General features: G+C 32.3%; 1 protein-coding gene across 13 annotated transcripts in view; it reads left to right on the top strand.

Moving 5' to 3' along the window:
- LOC143229663 (uncharacterized) overlaps positions 1–17,647 on the top strand; it is a 113,084-nt gene extending 95,437 nt beyond the window's left edge. For 8 of the 13 annotated variants that reach the window (XM_076462281.1, XM_076462289.1, XM_076462280.1 and 5 more), the window contains 2 exons: positions 5,748–5,969; positions 9,902–17,647. In XM_076462281.1, coding sequence (XP_076318396.1) covers positions 5,748–5,969; positions 9,902–10,099 — 420 coding nt within the window. In that variant the 3' untranslated portion in view covers positions 10,100–17,647. The other 5 variants (XR_013015991.1, XR_013015990.1, XM_076462286.1 and 2 more) reach the window with 5 other exon arrangements.
- Positions 17,648–18,087: the final 440 nt, after the last annotated feature.

Raw genomic sequence — 18,087 nt, 5'->3', positions numbered from 1 at the left:
GTTATGCATTTTTTTAGTGTAGACATTTTCAATTGTGCTCTGTTCACATGTTGCAATACAGTTTATTATTATTTTGCTACATTTGGTTCTCTGTAGTTTTTTCACCAATAACTTTGTTAGTATTGTTTTTTAATATTTTTCAAACTTATTAAGAAGTTCTGGCCAAAGTCAAAATTCTTCTTAGGTATTTCTTGGACTTTCCAGTTATTGTTCCTTATTTCATTACAGACAGCCTTCATTAGTGGTTGGACAACGACAATATGATGACAGAGGAATAACTTTCTCTACCCTATTTGCATTTGCTCACTAGTGCTTCTTTCTGTAGTTTGTGTGTGGGTGAATCAGTAGGTCTTTTATAGTCAATGGAGTGCAGTGTCATACTGTATCAACATCTTGGAACTTGTGACAGTGTGATGTGCTTTTGATCATTTTGTTGTTGTAGCCTGAATCAATCACCAAAATGGCTCTTGTCTCTTCGTGGTGGAACATTAGAACTGTTATATTGGGATCACATGATACAGATATGTCACACTATTTGTCATGTTTCATGTGCTTTTAACCCAGTGGCCAATTGTATTTCCCAAATCAATCAGGTTTATCCCACAAGAGTGGTCCCTCAGGCTTTAGAGTGATTCTGCAGTTCATGAGGTACTTCAGTATGCTTTGGCTGCTATTCTCAGCATCAAGTTACCTTTTTTTTTTTCTTTATCCTCAGGCCTTTGCAGTGGATGCTTCCAGTCAGGACTGGACCAACCAGAATCTTTTGTTTACCCTCCAATTGAACTCATTCACATAGTGATTTCAGTCATCTATTCCACTCTTTGCCAGGCCCTTCTGATTTCTCATTACTGGCTAGCATAACTGTGATTTCCTCATTTTCTTTAACTCCATTTTCCAGGTACCCTATGGTATTTTTCTCTCTTATTGTTTCCATTTTATTACATTCTTTCTAGATTTGTCAACCTTCTCTTCATATGGTTCTTCCAGATTGAAATGTAAGTATTGTTCTTCACTGCCTTACTCTCTTCCACCTTTGGAACTTTTATTTTTATGTTCCTTGCATCTCCTACTCCTTAAGATGTATTTCCTACTCCTTTTAGCCTGTGGGTTTCATTGGTCTGATATCTTTGCCACTAATGTTTTATGTACTCTGTTGCATTCCAAATTTTATCTTTATCTTGACTTGATCTTTCCCACCCAAAAATTCATCAGTTCATAAGGAACATGAACATTGTTTTTCACTGATTTTCCTTGTCATTCATTTCTTACTTTATTTCTGGTTTGATCTGGATAGGCTTCAATGTCATATTCATGCCCTTTGTAGTTATATTTCTCACACAGCATCTTTCTGTAGTTCCTGTTCCTGCCTTTATATTTCTTGGCAACTTTTTTATTTTTTGTATGTGATCTTTGTCCCACTACCCTTACAGGTTTGTTCATTAAATTACTCAGTTTCCGTATTCTTTTTTGTCTGCTTTATCCTGTAGTATGTTCCATTATTGTCATATCAGATCAGGCACCTAACCTTTTCCTTGACATTTCACCTCCATCATCTGTTGGAAGAAATTCTTCAGTCAGGTATGTGGACTACGTTTCATACGTTTATCTCCAACTAACTGTACGAGGTGGCTGTTTCTTCCTCGTTGGGACATCCATTACCTTCTGCCTGTCATTATTTGTGTAGCTATAACTTAGTAATTTATCTTTTCTGTATCTTATTTTTCTTTCCAGTAGCATGTCCATACTATGTATCAGATCCCATTCATTGGAAAGCATTACCTGTATGGGTATACTACCTATATCTCATATTCTGGTTTGTACGGCCATGAATGTCTTTAGAGTATTTCATTTAATGCCTAGTAACTGTGTCATTCCATATACTTGCAGTGGATCTCTGTTGATGTGGTCCCAGATCAGATCATACTGCAAACTGTGGTTTCATGGGTTGATCTGATGGTGGTAACTGCATTTCTGTCTCTGTGCTGTCATATCTGGGGTAGCGTGATGAGGGTTTTATGAGATGTCTTACTGAAGTTTCCTTTGGGTGGTGATTGATTCCAACAATCTTGATGAATACTCATGGCCAGTAGTGTACGTTGTTGAGGCTAGCAGAAATGCTGCCTTTAAAAATTGTAGTAATAAAGATATAAATAAAATCCTCACATACAGTCCTAATGAAAGAAATATACTTGTTGTATGGAAGATTACTTTTATTTTTGTTAGTGTTTTGTCATAAAGAAAGTTATTTCACATACCATAATTACTTTTCAAATTCTCTGAATCTTGAATATCCAAAAATTGAAGTTTTATGTATTTTTGTTTGTAGTGCTATTCAGTAGATGGTGACACATTTTCTATAGTTCTGGTTACATATATAGATACATACATACTAGTTATGTCCATCATAGTAAGAAGATGGGGTGTTCCACAATATCAGTAGTAGGCTTTTTCTCATGATGTGTTTGCTTCTTTAATATGCCTGTTCTGAATCATTCTGACCCATAGACTTACATGGGTAAAGCAGAAAAAGGTAGCTGCTCATCGGTGCTGATCATTCAGTTGAATAAATGAGGTTGATTGATTTATTATTTGGAATTAAGCACAAAGATACAAAATGAGCTGTCTGTGCTTTGCCTACCATGGGTATCAAAACCCAGTTTTTAACAGTGTCAGTCTGCACATGTACTGCTGTACCACTGATAGAAGAATAAGTAAGGGAAGTATGCTTTTCAAAATAGGGATTTCATTTGTGGTCACCTGTTGTACTGTTTCTGAAGTCAGTGTTATTCATTGGAGTCATTGTTACACATTGTCCCCTCCTGTTGTTCTTCTGATAGAGTATGAGAGTTCTTGCTACTTTTCAGTTCCAAGCCACTGGGGTGGAGAATCATGGAGAAGTCGACCTGAATGTTATCTTTTCACTTTGGTTGAGATCAAGGTGGCAGTGTTTTCTACTGGTGTAGGTGACATTTGATCCTCATTTCATGTGCTCCACTTCCATGTGGTTTGTCCTGAAGTTTGATATTACACCCAACTTCTGTATGGAGGGTGAGGTTGCATGTATTTTATAGAGATGACTCACTTTTGTGCAGTAGGACCAGGTGGTTGGTGCTGCACCCAGCATCTGTACAGTTCTATCTGGAGGATGCAGTTTCATATATTTTAGAGGCAATACATTTCCATACAATGGGGCTCAGAGACATTGATATTGTGCTCCAGTTTCTCTGCAGACTTATTTGGAGGATAATGTTGCTTTTGAGTATAATTGCCACTTTGTAGTTCACCCATGTGTTTTGGATTGATTGCCCTATTATCACTTAGATGTCAGTTTTGACTGAGTGGTTTTTCTATTGGAGCTGGACTAGCTAATGTAAATATTCACATATGTTAACTGTTCTTCTTTATCCTATTAGTAGGTTTGTTTCCTGATCTTCCTCTGTGTGCAACGAGTCCCCGAGGTTGATTTTGGCTTGGAAAGTGGCTATATCTGTGGTGCTTCACCTCTAGATGTTTTACTATCTGAAGATGATGTTGCACAGTATGAAGCCAATCTAATGGGGTTTGGATTTGTTATGAACTACCACATTAGCACATTCCTTCTTCCTGTCAGTCAGAGGTAAGGTTCCTGTAAGATTGGTTGAGGATTTGTGTGGATCAGTATTGTAAGTATATCCTTCCATACTGCTCAGCTTGAGGTGAAGTTGGTGTCACATTGTCATATGGTGATATACATGCAAAGAAGCAGTGAACCATTTTTAATCATTTGGTAAGTAGAATTTCAAGGCTAGTGATATGTGGAAAAATTTTGCATATAGAGAACAGCACTAAACAATAATAATTATAAATGTGTGAAGAGAAATTATCTATTAGAAATGTATGTTCAGTGCAAGAAAGTAATACCTTTTATCAGATGATAATTATCTGAATCAGTATATTATTTATAATATGTTATATAAAAAAATTGTTTTTTATATAATGTTTAGCTGTAATGTTTGTTTCTATATATTTTTTTATATAGTACTGATATTAACAACAGTTGTTTCTGTTTTTAATAGCACATAGTCTAGTGTAAATGTTTTTAAAAATTAATTGATTTTTTTTAAATATTTTAATTATTGGTTTGGTTTGTTTTGAATTTCACACTAAGCTACTCGAGGGCTATCTGCACTAACTGTCCCTAATTTAACAGTGTAAGACTAGAGGGAAGGCAGCTAGTCATCACCACACACTGCCAACTCTTGGGCTACTCTTTTACCATTGAATAGTGGAATTGATCATCATTTTATAATGCCCCTACAGCTGAAAGGGCAAGCATGTTTGTTGCGACAGGGAGTTGAACCCGCAACCCTCAGATTACAAGTTAAGTGCCTTAACCACCTAGCCATGCCGGGCTGCTTTAATTATTGAATTATGATTTTATTTTTTTCCTGAAAAGAGTTTTGTTCTACCCACACACTGTACGTGTATCCAGATAACTGCTACTTTTACATGTTTTAGTCTCATCATTAAGAGTATTTGACTGTTATTGATATTTTAATCCATTTTTTCTGGAAGCTAAGGATAACGATGGCTATGTTTATTGCAGTACCAACACCACTGACAATATATGTTCAGTACTGCAGTAGAGTGATTGCATTAGTAAACAACAAGACTACAATATATAATAGAGCATACTCAATGCTGCAGTAGTGTAACCACAATGGTAAACAGTGTATCAACAATGGATAGTAAAACTTACTTAATGTTGCAGTAATAATGACCACCGTAATAAATAATGGGACAACAAATAGTACAACATACTCAGTACTGCAGTATAATGACTACCATAGTAAACAATATTACTATAACAGATAGATAGTAGAACATTAGTTAATGCAACAGTATTAATGACCACCACAATAAACGACATGTAGAAGGACATTACTCAATGTTGCAGTTGCTTGACCACTAAACTGAACAACCTACATACTCAATACTATAGTATTATGACCTACTTGATAAAAACAGAAAGAAAACTTAACAGTTTTACATATTTAATACTAAAATAAGTAACATGCTCAGCACTGCATTAGTATGATTATCATAATGTATAACATGAACATTCTTGACATCTCTGCATACTTTGGTAAGTAACAAGAAACAACTTTTGACAGCATCTTTTGTAACACTGTATAGCTTGAGGTATTGTAGTAAGCAATGCAGCTATGAAAGACAGATTCACTAATTCTATTGCATCAACTTGACTCCAACAGTAATTTGTAAGTTCTGACAGCTGGAAGTGATGTAAGAGCACACTTGCTACAGAATATCTAGTATAAGCTGTAAACATTGTGTTGAAGTTTTGTAGTAACAGAATGTAATAGAGTGCAATTAGCTGACAGAGCATTTAGCCAAAACGTTGTAATAATTAGTTTTCTTGCATTTTTACAACTATAGTTAAATCTGCTGAATAGATTTAACTGATTAAATAATTATGTAGAGAAAGTTTATTGATCCTTGTGTTTTTAGTACATTTAAGGTATAATATCTGAAAGAGCATAAAATATCCAAATTTATGTTTGAAAAATTTTAAAGGAAAAAATTTCCATGTAGAAAGGGAAATTATAGTTTCTTTTTATGTTATTCTACTTATTCAAAATGTATAAACTAGGTGTCTGGATTTCCTTGAGTGTAAGCTGTTTGTACTCTTCAGAAACTTCCTATATTTAATAAGAAAGGAGTAAATTGCTGGTATTTTCCATTTTAAGAATAAAGGTGATGAAGCTAATGCCATGGATTCTCAGATAATAAATGAAGAGTTAACAAAGCAAGTGGCTCAGATGGAGGAAACAGAAGAAGAGACCACAGACACACCTTCAGGACCAGAGAGTTCTGTGTCTCCAAATACACCTTCCAGTCATCGAGAAGAGATGGAGGTTGAGACTCAAGAGATTGGTGGAACCCCAAATAAAAATCCACTAAAATGGACAGTAAGGAACATTAAAAGTTCTGAAACCATAACTTGCCTCTTGACACAAAAATTCTATTTTTGTTGCAAATCTGCCTCTGAGATTTGCATGTTACTAGTCTTGAGCTAATTCCTATCTAAATTCATGTATTTAAACTGGAAGGCAATACGACCTTTTTGCAGAATCACTTTTTCTAAACACTTCCATTCCTTATAACTTTGTTATTTTCCTCAGCATTAAATGGAGCAGGTTATTCAGATTCCTCGTTTTTGTCAGTTTGTTTCTTTACCTTGATTTTGTTTCAAAAGTGTTGATTCTTAACGTTTGGTTTCAAATGATGGTGATTTCTGCTTAGTCCTTAGTGAGTGATGATGCTATACATACTGTCCATATTTATACCATAGATTCTGGAGGGTTGTTAACTGTTAGGGATGTTACAATTTTTGCTCAGTGTGTCATGAATTATCACATACTTATTAGACCTATTACTCCTGTCAATTTTAGCCAGTGGGTTTTTTCTTCAGTCTTGAAAGGCCTATTGTGCTTTGAATCAATGTATTTGCTTTGGGCAGTGCATTACTATTTGAGGATTTATCTTAAACTTCCAATCTATTTATGGATAACATTCTCAGGTATGTTCTTTTCCTTATCATTCATCCATGTCCTTTAATATTAGTTATTCTTTATTCCATGACCCCAGTTCTTGGGATTGTTTTGTTTTTTGTTATTTATGGTATATGCAATTTCCTTTCTCTTACCGGCACTTTTATAGACACTTTTCATTTATTTTTGCATTTTCTGCTTGAGCATCAGGTTCTTTTTTCTTCTGTTTTGCTGTCTGGTTCCCCTATTTTGGCATTTTTATCTCTTTCACATCACCCTCCTCTGTTCTTTTTATTCCTTTATTTGTTTGCTTGAGGCACTTCATTGTGGTCCACAAAGGGTTTGTTAAGAGATATTTTCTTTTTGCTAATTTTGTCTGTTCCACTTCTTTTTTCCTCCCTACTTAGTTGTGTTTAGTTGCATTCTATTTTTATTGTATACCTTCCTCTTCCTCCTTGTATACATAGTTTTTATTGGACTCATGCTTTTCACTCAGAGGTCTTTGGTGGTGTTTCATTTCTCACTGAAGACCTGTATTGATGTTGCAATGCTTCTGTTCTGATTATCTTCACAGTTTTTCTACTTTCTCTGTCTTGCCCTTTAACTTATGTTCTTCATCTAGATAAGTCTATTTTTACCCTTCCAATTCCAGATTTCAGGTCTTCTCACTAACTGATATCTGATTCATCACTCTGTAATTTCTCTCTTATCATGTCACACATGCATGGGTACTCACTTCTTTTTGCCAGATTTTTTTTTTCTGTTTCTGCTGACAGATGTTTTTCATGTTTGTTTCTCATGGTGTCTAACAGCCTACTTCTCTATGCTACTCTTACCATTTTCTTCTCCCTCTCTCTGACCCAATATGTGGTTGTTTTCATCCAGTTTGTGGTTGACCATAGTCAGTGTTTGGACACCTTGTACATCCCTGACACCAGATCCACATCTTCCAATTCATATTGTTCTTTCATTCAATATAATACCATTCCCTTTTGTATTCTTCTGATTTTGAGGGCATTCTTTCACCATTTTCACAGCCTGGAGCTGTCATTCCTTTTCTTAGACAATTAGTTTCCATTGGCCTATTCTTGGAAAGTATTCTCTTGTTATGCCTCCCTTCTTTTGCTGAAGGTTGTTTGAATGTAATGGCTTGTCAAGGTATTCATTCAAGTTCTTTCTCATACCCATTCAGTATTTGATACATCTGGCTGTTTTATTCATCTGTTGTCTCAGCCAAGCTTAGACTTCTCTCCACATGTAAGCTATGGAAAACTTGGTCACCAAAATATGTAAAATGAGAAGTGAGAAGTACATTAGAAGCTCTTTCATGTATCTCAGAATGGCTGGTATGGGTATTAACACTTTTATTGGTAAGGAGAGAACAATTTTTCGACCTTCCTAGGTCATCTTAACCTGAAGTTAATACCCATACCAACCATTCTGAGATACATTTTTATTTCAGGTGGGTCTCTTGTCATAAAGAGGCTCTTTCACTTTTGAAGATTCTGGCTTCTCTTGGACCCCTCATTCCTATGGGGTACACATACATCAATCTCTTCCAATGAATTTTGCAGATCCAATGGATTCTTTCTCAAATTCCATTATCCCTGAATGTGACCCTTCTCTTTTCTCTTCTTAAGAAATTGTCATGATTTTTTTCTCACCTCCTCAAAACCACGTCTCTGTCTCTTCATTAATGCTTCCCTTTTAGGTTTAGGCACATCTCTGAATGCCATCATGCATCAATGTGGTCAGACTTCACACTGTTCATCAGATATATTCCAAGTTCTTACTCTTTCTGAATGATCAGTTGGTCTTGATCCAGTCTTATATTTCCATTGTTGTTTTTTGCATCAACTCCTTTGGTTAATGCATTATTCCTTGTGTGTGACACTCACAGGCTCTTTCTCATTTATTTTCATCCAATTTGTCATCTTTCTCATTTTCTTGCTTTCTCTTTCTGCTGGCCCTTGGATATGAATCTCCAGGCAAGCATGTAAGCAATTCACACATGTTCATAACTCATTATCTTTGCCATCTGGCAGTTTCTTCTTCTGCAGAATTTTGACTTCTCCCAGTTGCTATAATTCAGTCTATCCTTTGTCTTTTGATACAAGTAAGAATGTTTTCTTTTTGTTTATTTTTCTTTCCATTGAACAGGATCTCTTCAGTTTTCTGGTGTTGCTTTCTTGGATTTGTTTATTTCCCAACATTTGTATCAAACCCAGATAATGGAAAATGTTCTGGAAGACTGCTTAAGATATCCTCATGGTATACAAGTGTTCTTGGCTGTTTGATTTAATACACTTCTTTGTTAACCTGAAAATGATCTACAAAGGCCGAAAAGTTGTTCTCTGCTTTATTTTAATACCCGTACCCATACCAACCATCTTGAGATACTTTTTCACTTCAAGTGGGTTTTTCGTCATGATGAACATCACATCTTGCCCATCTGTGTGACACTTCAGACTCGTTTGGTTTTTTCCTTCCTTTCATTTTGAGTAAAAGAGTAAACTATTGTTGAGATATATTTTCCCATGGGTGTGCCCCTGTGAAGCCCCTGCCACTAGGTGTCACATTCTATGGGCTTTCTCTTTGGGTGCTTTTTGAAGGGAGCTCATCTACATTTACTTTTTGAACCAACCACTCCAACACTTCAGTTTTGGAATCTAGCATTTCTGTGTGGAGAGGTGAGTTACTATCACAGAATTTAACATTTTCCTAGTCTGAAAATGTACTTTCAGTAGATACTTACCTCTATACACTCATTCCCAGCTGTCTTCCCCACTTTTAGTTCACTTTTTTTTTCTTTTCTTGTCTAATACTCGAGTTATCATGAATGCAAGTACATAGGGGATTTACTGCACATGGAGATGTCATCTTCCTGTTGGTGATGATATTATATCATGGACCAGCACATAGGTGGGAATTAGCTCAAAGTTAGTGACTTGAAAATCTAATGAGCAGATGCATGAGTGAAATAACATTTCTGTGACAAGAGAAGAGTATTTATTGGTGATAGAATTTCCAACTAGGAAAATTTAAAATTGTATCAACTTATTTTGTCTTACTTGATAAAAAAATCTTGTAGGTTTAAGTTTCTAATTTCTCTTGTTCTTAAAACATGAAAGAGATATTTTCTTGGAAGTATCACCACTGTGTAGATATGAAATTTGAAACCTATGAGAACAGCTTGAATTCTTTATTGAAATTGTAAATGTAAGTAGAAAATGCAACTTTTCTTGAAGTTTATCGATTAAGTAAATTAATCAATACTCATGCCGTCATCTTATAATTTTTTTTTATTATTTAATGTATTGGAAACTAATGGTCTTTTTATGATGAAACAGGTTCTAGAAGTGTATGAGTTTATCCGTGGGCTTCCTGGATGTTCTGTTTATGCAGAAGAGTTTCGTTCTCAAGAGATTGATGGTCAAGCTCTCCTACTGCTCAAAGAAGACCACTTAATGTCTACTATGTGTATGAAACTTGGTCCAGCTTTGAAGATTTGCGCTCGCATCAACACTCTAAAGGATGAAATACCTTGAAAACTGATAATTACTGGTATCTCTATTACACTGGGCATTGTAATGAATAGTGTTGGCTTTTAAATTTCTTGTGCAACTGTAGCATTTGTTTTGTTTATCACTGAGAAACATAGATTCCGTTCTTTTTGGTCAGTGCATAAGTTACTCACATGTTTAAGTATGGAATTAGGTATTGATTGTTGCAACATGAATTCTGTTTAAATACAATTGTAGAAAATCAAGTATCATTATTATTGTAATTGTTTTTAAGTTTGAAAATGTTTTTCTTACTTTAAATGTCAGTGGATTATTATTATATCCTATCTTAGTTTTCAGTTTGGTGAGTTATGTTGGTTGTTGTATGACATTTACCATACAAGTATGTGTGTGCTTATTTTCTGTGTTTCATCGACAAAAATGATTATTTTCATTTTTTTATTAAGAATATCAGTTGTTTATGTAACAAGTTTCATCAGATTTATTTTTCATTCTGTCTTTTAAACTTGTATTGGTTCATTGATAGTAGCATAAGACAATAGCTTTAAATCATGTTCTGCAGACACAGTGGTGTACAATTATTGTGTGATAATATCTGCTTAATTCAGTGTTTAAGTTCTAAATTGGCAGTCTAAATCTTGCATATCATCATATATGTTGTTCTTTAATATTTGTAATCTGACAGATTTTTTTGTAAATTTTCTTTCTGTTCATTTTTGATGATGAAACTTGCTCTTCTATTGATCAGCTAGTTTTCTTTTGAAATTTTCACATTTTACAGTAAGAGCTTACAAACCAAGTCTTTGTAATCTTTTTTTTTTTTTACTGTTGTTTGTTTATGAAAATTTTCTTTTATCACAAGGTCAGGTTTTTATAAGTTGGTTTGCAACATGCTTACCTAAATGAAACTGTATATAGCAGTTAGTTTGTCTGTTTGCTCCTTTATACCTATATTAAAAAAAATATTCAAACATCTAAGCATGCCTTCTACATTCCTACACTCAGTTACACAACTCCCTATAAACATGTGGTCAGCTATCGGTCAGTTACCTCTTTCTTTCTTTGTGAACTTGACAATGACCAAAGAAGGTTAAAACGTTGTTCGCTCCTCTACATAAAAAATTTTCTCAACCCAAACCAGCCGTTTTTACATATATATTTTTCTCTACAAGTGGGTTTTCTTGTCATCACTGATTGTGTTTGTTTCTATATTAAGATATTTGGTATAACAAGTTATGTTTAGTTTCATTAGAACTGGAATTTTGTGCTGTATAACATTTAAAATTTGCAAACAATCTACTTTGAGGAAAAGTTTTTATACAAATTTACTTAAGTAACTTTTTGAAAAATGTTTTCTAGCATGTGCTGAAATACAGACCTGGTTAATGGGTTTGATAAACCTGAAATTATGAATTGTGTTGAAATTGTAAGCATAAATCAAAATTCTTTTAAAGTTTTTCTTTTTAGACATTTCTATAAAAAATTATGGTAGTGAAGTCTGTGAAATCAAAGGAAAACATAATGTTGATAAGTTGTTTTCTCTCTTTGTATCTCTACAGGAATCAAGAAAGTAAATATGGAAAAGTGAAAAGGATGAGAGAGGTGGTGCTAGCTTTTTATAATCTAGTATATTGGTTTAAATAACTTAAACAAAAAAAGGCTAAACTTGTCTTAGTTCCAAGGCTTCTTATGCTCTTGTTGGATCACTTAACTGAATCTATTTTGAAAAACAAATATCTGGATTAATTTTCCTTTTCTGACAGCAAGCAAATTGATCATGGTTTATTTCAAGGCATAAGGTATTTATACTTTCTTGTAACACACGAGGCAGTATAAACCATATTTAAGTGCTATAAACATTCTTTTTATTGTTGCAATGGGAATTAGAAAAACAACAGAACCTTTAACTTCTTTATAATAGTCTTACTTTATAACCTAACACTTTTGCATGTTATGTAATTGCAATGCAATAATGATGCTGTGAAAACAGCTCTGTACTGACTGAGGGTGCATTAAGTATTTGATGAGTGCTGTGAAAACAGCTCTGTACTGACTGAGGGTGCATTAAGTATTTGATGAGAAAAGATAAAAAATGTTATTTTGTAAATACATATTTTACTCTGTACTCTACCCATTGACAAAATATGATTACACAAGAAAAAATTTTATGGTTTACTGAATTAAGTATGCTAAGTAGGTAAAGTTTATTCAAGTTTACATATTGACACCATCAGGAGAGCTTAGATATCTATAATTGACCAAAACTAAACTTTAAGAATGGAATTATGATAATCTATAAGAATGATGTTTCACCAATACTGTATTTACATTTTTCTATCTTTGTGTTTTCAAATTCACCTTTCCTAACATGCACTAAATCTTGAAGTTCACATGTGGAATAGAATTTATTAGATAATTTGCATATAAAAGTTTTTGCCCAAAGTGAATTGGGGATATGTTATAGAGACCAAGATTATGGTTCAACCAGTAATGGATTGGGGATATGTTACAGAGATCAAGATTCTGGTTCAACCATTAGTGGATTGGGGGATATGTTACAGAGATCAAGATTCTGGTTCAACCATTAGTGGATTGGGGGATATGTTACAGAGATCAAGATTCTGGTTCAACCAGTAGTGGATTGGGGGATATGTTACAGAGATCAAGATTCTGGTTTAACCAGTATCAAAAACGTAATATTTTTTTTTCCATGTCTTACCTTCAATGACTGTATTTGTTACTCAGTTTGTAGGTTGTTTTTAATTTTTGCAAAGCTATGTTTTTCACTAATAATACTACTGCTTTCTTATTTTTGTATCTTCTAAAATATTTTAACATTCATAAAAGAATTGAGATATTTTTTGTGATTTTAGTGATGTGACAGATTTTAACTAATTCTGTGTGTGACTAACTTCTGCATGAATTTAATATATGCCTTCTGTTTTGTTAGACAGAGATGTCCTCTTAATCATATATGTTGTTGTTTTTTCAATGAAGTATTAATTTTTGGAAGTTTGCTAATTGTCATTTTCCTGTAAATGATTCACTGCATTTCGAGGTATGTTATCAATGTTTTGTACATCACTAATTGTGCAAAAATCTTATTAGATTATCCATTCCAATTAAAAATTCATTAACAAATGGATGACTTGTAGATTTTGAAGTTATAAGATGTTTTGGAAGAAATTTTGTTTTTGGTCTGGTCAAAATGTGTAGCTTCATCAACTTTGTCATTCAGTTGCTTGTAATCCAGTGACAACAGTTGTTGCTTTGTAAGCCAGTATTTGTTTCATTTAAAAGGTAATTAATTATTCTATCAATTTGGGCTTACTTTTTTTGACTGCAGATTTCTGTTAGGTATAGAGATTGGTTTTTGTGTTAGTGGGACATGAGAGACCAAGCTAAAGATGTCATACATTGGTATCTTTTACTTAAGGTTTTAAAACCTTGTCTATGTTGTTAAATATTTGTCCATTTTACAGGATTGTTGATATATTTTGTAGATTATCTTGCATGCTTTGCTCCTTTCCTTCCTTTATAAATATTTATATTGAAGCTGTGATGATTCGAAAACAAGTTTATCATAGTTAAAATCATCACATAAAAAATAAAAGCAAGGTTAGAACAAGTTTAACTTTTCTATCTTTAACAGTCATAGAAGAGTTGAGCTACTTTATGTGATTTTAGCAATATGTGAAACTTGGTTAAAACGCATAAAAATATGTTAGCTAGTTCTGTGAGTGTCTGTAACTTATGTACAAATTTTTTATCTGGTTACTATTAGGTAAAGATGTCCTATTAATGGTATACACTTTTTCTTTCAATAAAATACTAATATTTTTGAAATTTACTATTCATATTCTTTTCTTGTTTTTTAATAAATTAAAGTATTTAAAGAACCTTGGTTTAAATGAGATGATGAAAGGTTAGATTTGTCATTTTATGTAAAATATATGGCTCATATGTCAGTGTGGATCTGCTATTTAGCATTAGATTTTAAAATAGGCATTGTTGAAGCATGTATATAGGATTGTTTTAGAAATTCCAGTATGTGGTTGTGGATAAAAAAACAACTTATTTTTAGTAATTAAAAAATTCCTCATTCCTCAAATTTCAGCTGTAAAACAATAGTTTAATATGGTGTGAGAAGAATGATCTAGTTTAGTTTATTCAGTTATGAATAGTCATGCTAGATTATATTTGTCAAGAGTTTGAGTGCACCTGTATGTCACAAAATCAAAACATGTGATTTTTCTTTTGAAAGAAGACTTTTAGGTTCATTAGGTTTACATGAATATTTTTAACTACCAATACATAAATTCCAAATAATTAGGGTGCACAGTTAGCTGTATAATTTTCATAATACTGCAGTTTATGAAAGAGTAATCATAAGTATAAATTACTTAGTAAAGAAAGGTAGTGTATGTATTCAGTATGTTTTTTATATATATCAGGTAACTTCAAAAGTAAATGTGGTGACTTGGGCTTAAAATAACAAATATGAATCATAGATTTGAGAAAGGTATAATTTAGAAATATTTTCAAATGATAGATTTGAAATTTGTTTCTGTATTAATGTACAATATAAAATATTTATCTTATATTTTATATTTCCTTGTTTAAAAATTGACTAATTAATATTTTTTGCAGAAAGAGATATATATTTTTATTTTGGGCAAAGTTCCAGTAATGGTTGAATGTTGAATAGTTTTGGAAGTTTGACTTGTGGACCAGCAAGTGTATTTCATTACAAATATGTATGTCTTTTAGCTCGTGAGAGATTTAGTTAAGTTTGGGTTTTGTCAGTGTAGTAAAATGTGTAACAATTCTATACAACTCTTAATAAATCATACAAATTATTGTTAAATCTTGAGTTGAATGAAACATATTAATTGGTAGTAATGATAACACACAACCAGTAAAGCTAATGCTTGCTTCTTTGTGTTTTGTTTTCATTATTTTTCTCATACCTGTAAGTGTTTTTTTTATTACTAATAATGTTTCTTGTAAATGTATTCTAGTGAAAATAATTGTGTTTACATAATGTATGTTCATAAGTTTAGGTAACTTCTATAATTTAGCTATTGCTTATGATAGAAAATATGCTTTTGACATTGAATAAAAAATGTGGATCTGAGTGATTAGTTCATGATGATTTAAGAAATAATGACCAGGTCCTAGCTATATGGATATCAATAACATATAAGTGAACTCAGTCACATGTCCTAATGGTCTAAAAGAAACAGTTAATTCTAGAATTACAAAAGAATCTTCTTTGTTGTGTAAATTTTAGGGTTTTAAGACTCAAAAGGAAAAAACAAACTGCTGCCTATAGTAACTTCTTACAAGACCAGAGTGTCATTGAATATTTCCTTTTCAGTATAACTCCTCTGTCTTACTTACAGTTTATGAAGCATTTTAGTGGTTTATAACATGATTATTATCAATAATCATTGGACATTCAGTATCAAGTTGTATGTGCTTAATAAGAAATGGCAAAATCATTAGAATTCCAAGGAAACATTTATAGACAAAATGTTATACTAAAAGAAACATTTATTTTGTAATATTGCCTGGGTTAGATTTGTTTGTAGATGTTGAAAAGTCAATTTTAAAGTATAACTTGTATGCTGTGTGTAATAATATATTTATCCATTAGGCTGTATTGTTGCTTTCTGTATTAACATCTGATAGAGATTCATTTCTTAAAACGTGTTTGTTGAAGAGGATCTTAATTTTACAACATGAAGAAAAATGTATCTACTAACATAAAACTAGTAGAATATTTTATTGTAAATTGTTCATAGTACTGTATTAGGTTTGAAGCAGGAAGGTTAATTGAAAAAAATGGTTGTTTTAATATTTTGCCCTGAAGTTAAAGCCAGATTACTACTGAAAAATGTTTGTTAAACTGATAAAGTAATTTAAATTGTAAACAGTTTAGCATTAATAGCAGATGAAAGTTAATGAGACTAGTTAGATAAGAGTATTTTATTATTGTATAGAATAGGATGGTGTAATAAAGGTGATTGTGGAAAAATGCTACGAAAAAATTGATCTTGCAAATCTGTCTTATAAGTAGATGTAGTTTTTTTGTAAACCATTGTTTGGTTTGTTATAATTGATGAAATGGATTGTTTAACTTTTATGCATGTGTATGCAATATGTACAAGATAAAAGATATGAGAGTGAAATGGCAAGTAATGATTTTATTCATTAATAGTCTAATCTGCTTTTGCAATTATGGTGTGCTGTATAAGGAACATAAGTTAGAAATATAAACTAAAAAGAAATATATTTATAAATTAAATATATATTATCGAGTGATATAACATAGAGTTTTGAAATATATTTCTTGACGACTAGATTTGTTGTGGCTGAAAAGCACTTATTTGACTTATATTATGAAATAAATTTGTGCAAAAGTTGTAATATGGGTAAAACTGAAAGTGAATTTTTAAAGTGAATGACATGTTAAAGTATATTCAATATTTTATGCATACTAAAATTGCAATTGAGGGTTCTTTAACTATAAGAATGGTGTGTTTTCAGTCTGTATATAAAATTCATGAGTAAAAGAAAAAGGATGTGGCTTGTTTGTACATCTTGACAATCACATGTAATGCTTGAATTAGTGTCTACAGTTTTGAAGGAATGCTTGGAAAATCCAAGGTTTTAATCATGTTTTCTACACATGTAACCACTTATTGTTTTAAATTGGTGTTGTATAGTTTGTATGGTTACATGTATTTCAGCACTTTGTTAAAGAAGATTGTCTTTCAAATTCCAGTTGCACATTTTAATGTGCAAAGTCAATATCACATTTATTACAATTTGTTTGTATGTATATATATTAGATATATATATTTTTAATATTCTAGTCAAAAATGATATACTAAATTTGTTATGGCCACTTACTGTTATTGGCTAAAGTAAATGTGACTGGACTGTCTTTAGATAATTATCAGAAATAAAAAATTATGTATTGCAGGATTACCTGTGAAGTGGTTTTCAAGAAGAAAGTTTAATTTGAATTATGTGTGATGGGGGTAAGACCATTTTGGAAGTAATGACAAGTGGAAATTCTCATTTGCATTACATGTGGTATGACAAGACTATCTGGGAAGTGGTTATCAGAAGGACTCTTCATTTAACTATATGTGATAAGACAGGATCATCTTGGAAGATATTATGAGGTGACAATTTTCATTTGAATAATATGTGACAGAACTGTTTGGGAAGTGGTTTTCAAAAGGAAATCTTCATTTGAACAGCATCAAATATCTTCAAGTATATTTTAGAAAAACATGTTTGGAATTATTTTAGCATATTACATATTATTGAATTAATTAGTTTGCTTTTCTATACTCATTTATTAAAGCTCAAACCAAAATAATGTTTAAGAGAATGCTTGCCATTTGCAGTATGTTGTTAAAGTTGCTTTTTGTTACATTTAAATATACTACAAATAGCACTGTTGTTTCAAACTTCACAGGGCTACCTTGTGTCAGACTTTTATAATTCATTGGTTTTCAAGTTAAGAAGTGAAATAAAATCTAAGGTTTGTCAGACTGTGTGTTGTATTATTATGCATAACTTCTTGAATTATCATGAAAAGCCTAAATTGTCAACATATTATCTCCAGAGGTTCATTAATAATGTGTTTGAAATCAAAGGTATACTCTTATATACAAGTTACACGGTTAATCTTAAACAAATAGTGGGACTAACTTTAGCTTTTATAATGAACACAACTGAAAGTCCAGAGTATGTTTAGAAGTATATCAGGGCCCAAACCTTGGGTTTTTTAATTCACAGTGGCTTGGGCATGCTGTAATTGTTAACTTGTGTACACAGTACTCTGTTACTTGGATTTTATTAAAAGAAACTTAACAGCCCTCTTTCTACTTAAACATATACAAGAAATTTCCATTTAATACTTTAATTTCAGTTTGTGGTGTAATTATTTATAATGCTGCTTTACATATTTCTGCCTAAAAATCTAAATTACC

This window comes from Tachypleus tridentatus, chromosome 10 (assembly GCF_004210375.1).
Source record: "Tachypleus tridentatus isolate NWPU-2018 chromosome 10, ASM421037v1, whole genome shotgun sequence".
NCBI classification, from domain to species: domain Eukaryota; kingdom Metazoa; phylum Arthropoda; class Merostomata; order Xiphosura; family Limulidae; genus Tachypleus; species Tachypleus tridentatus.
This window is presented reverse-complemented; position numbering and strand designations above follow the sequence as displayed.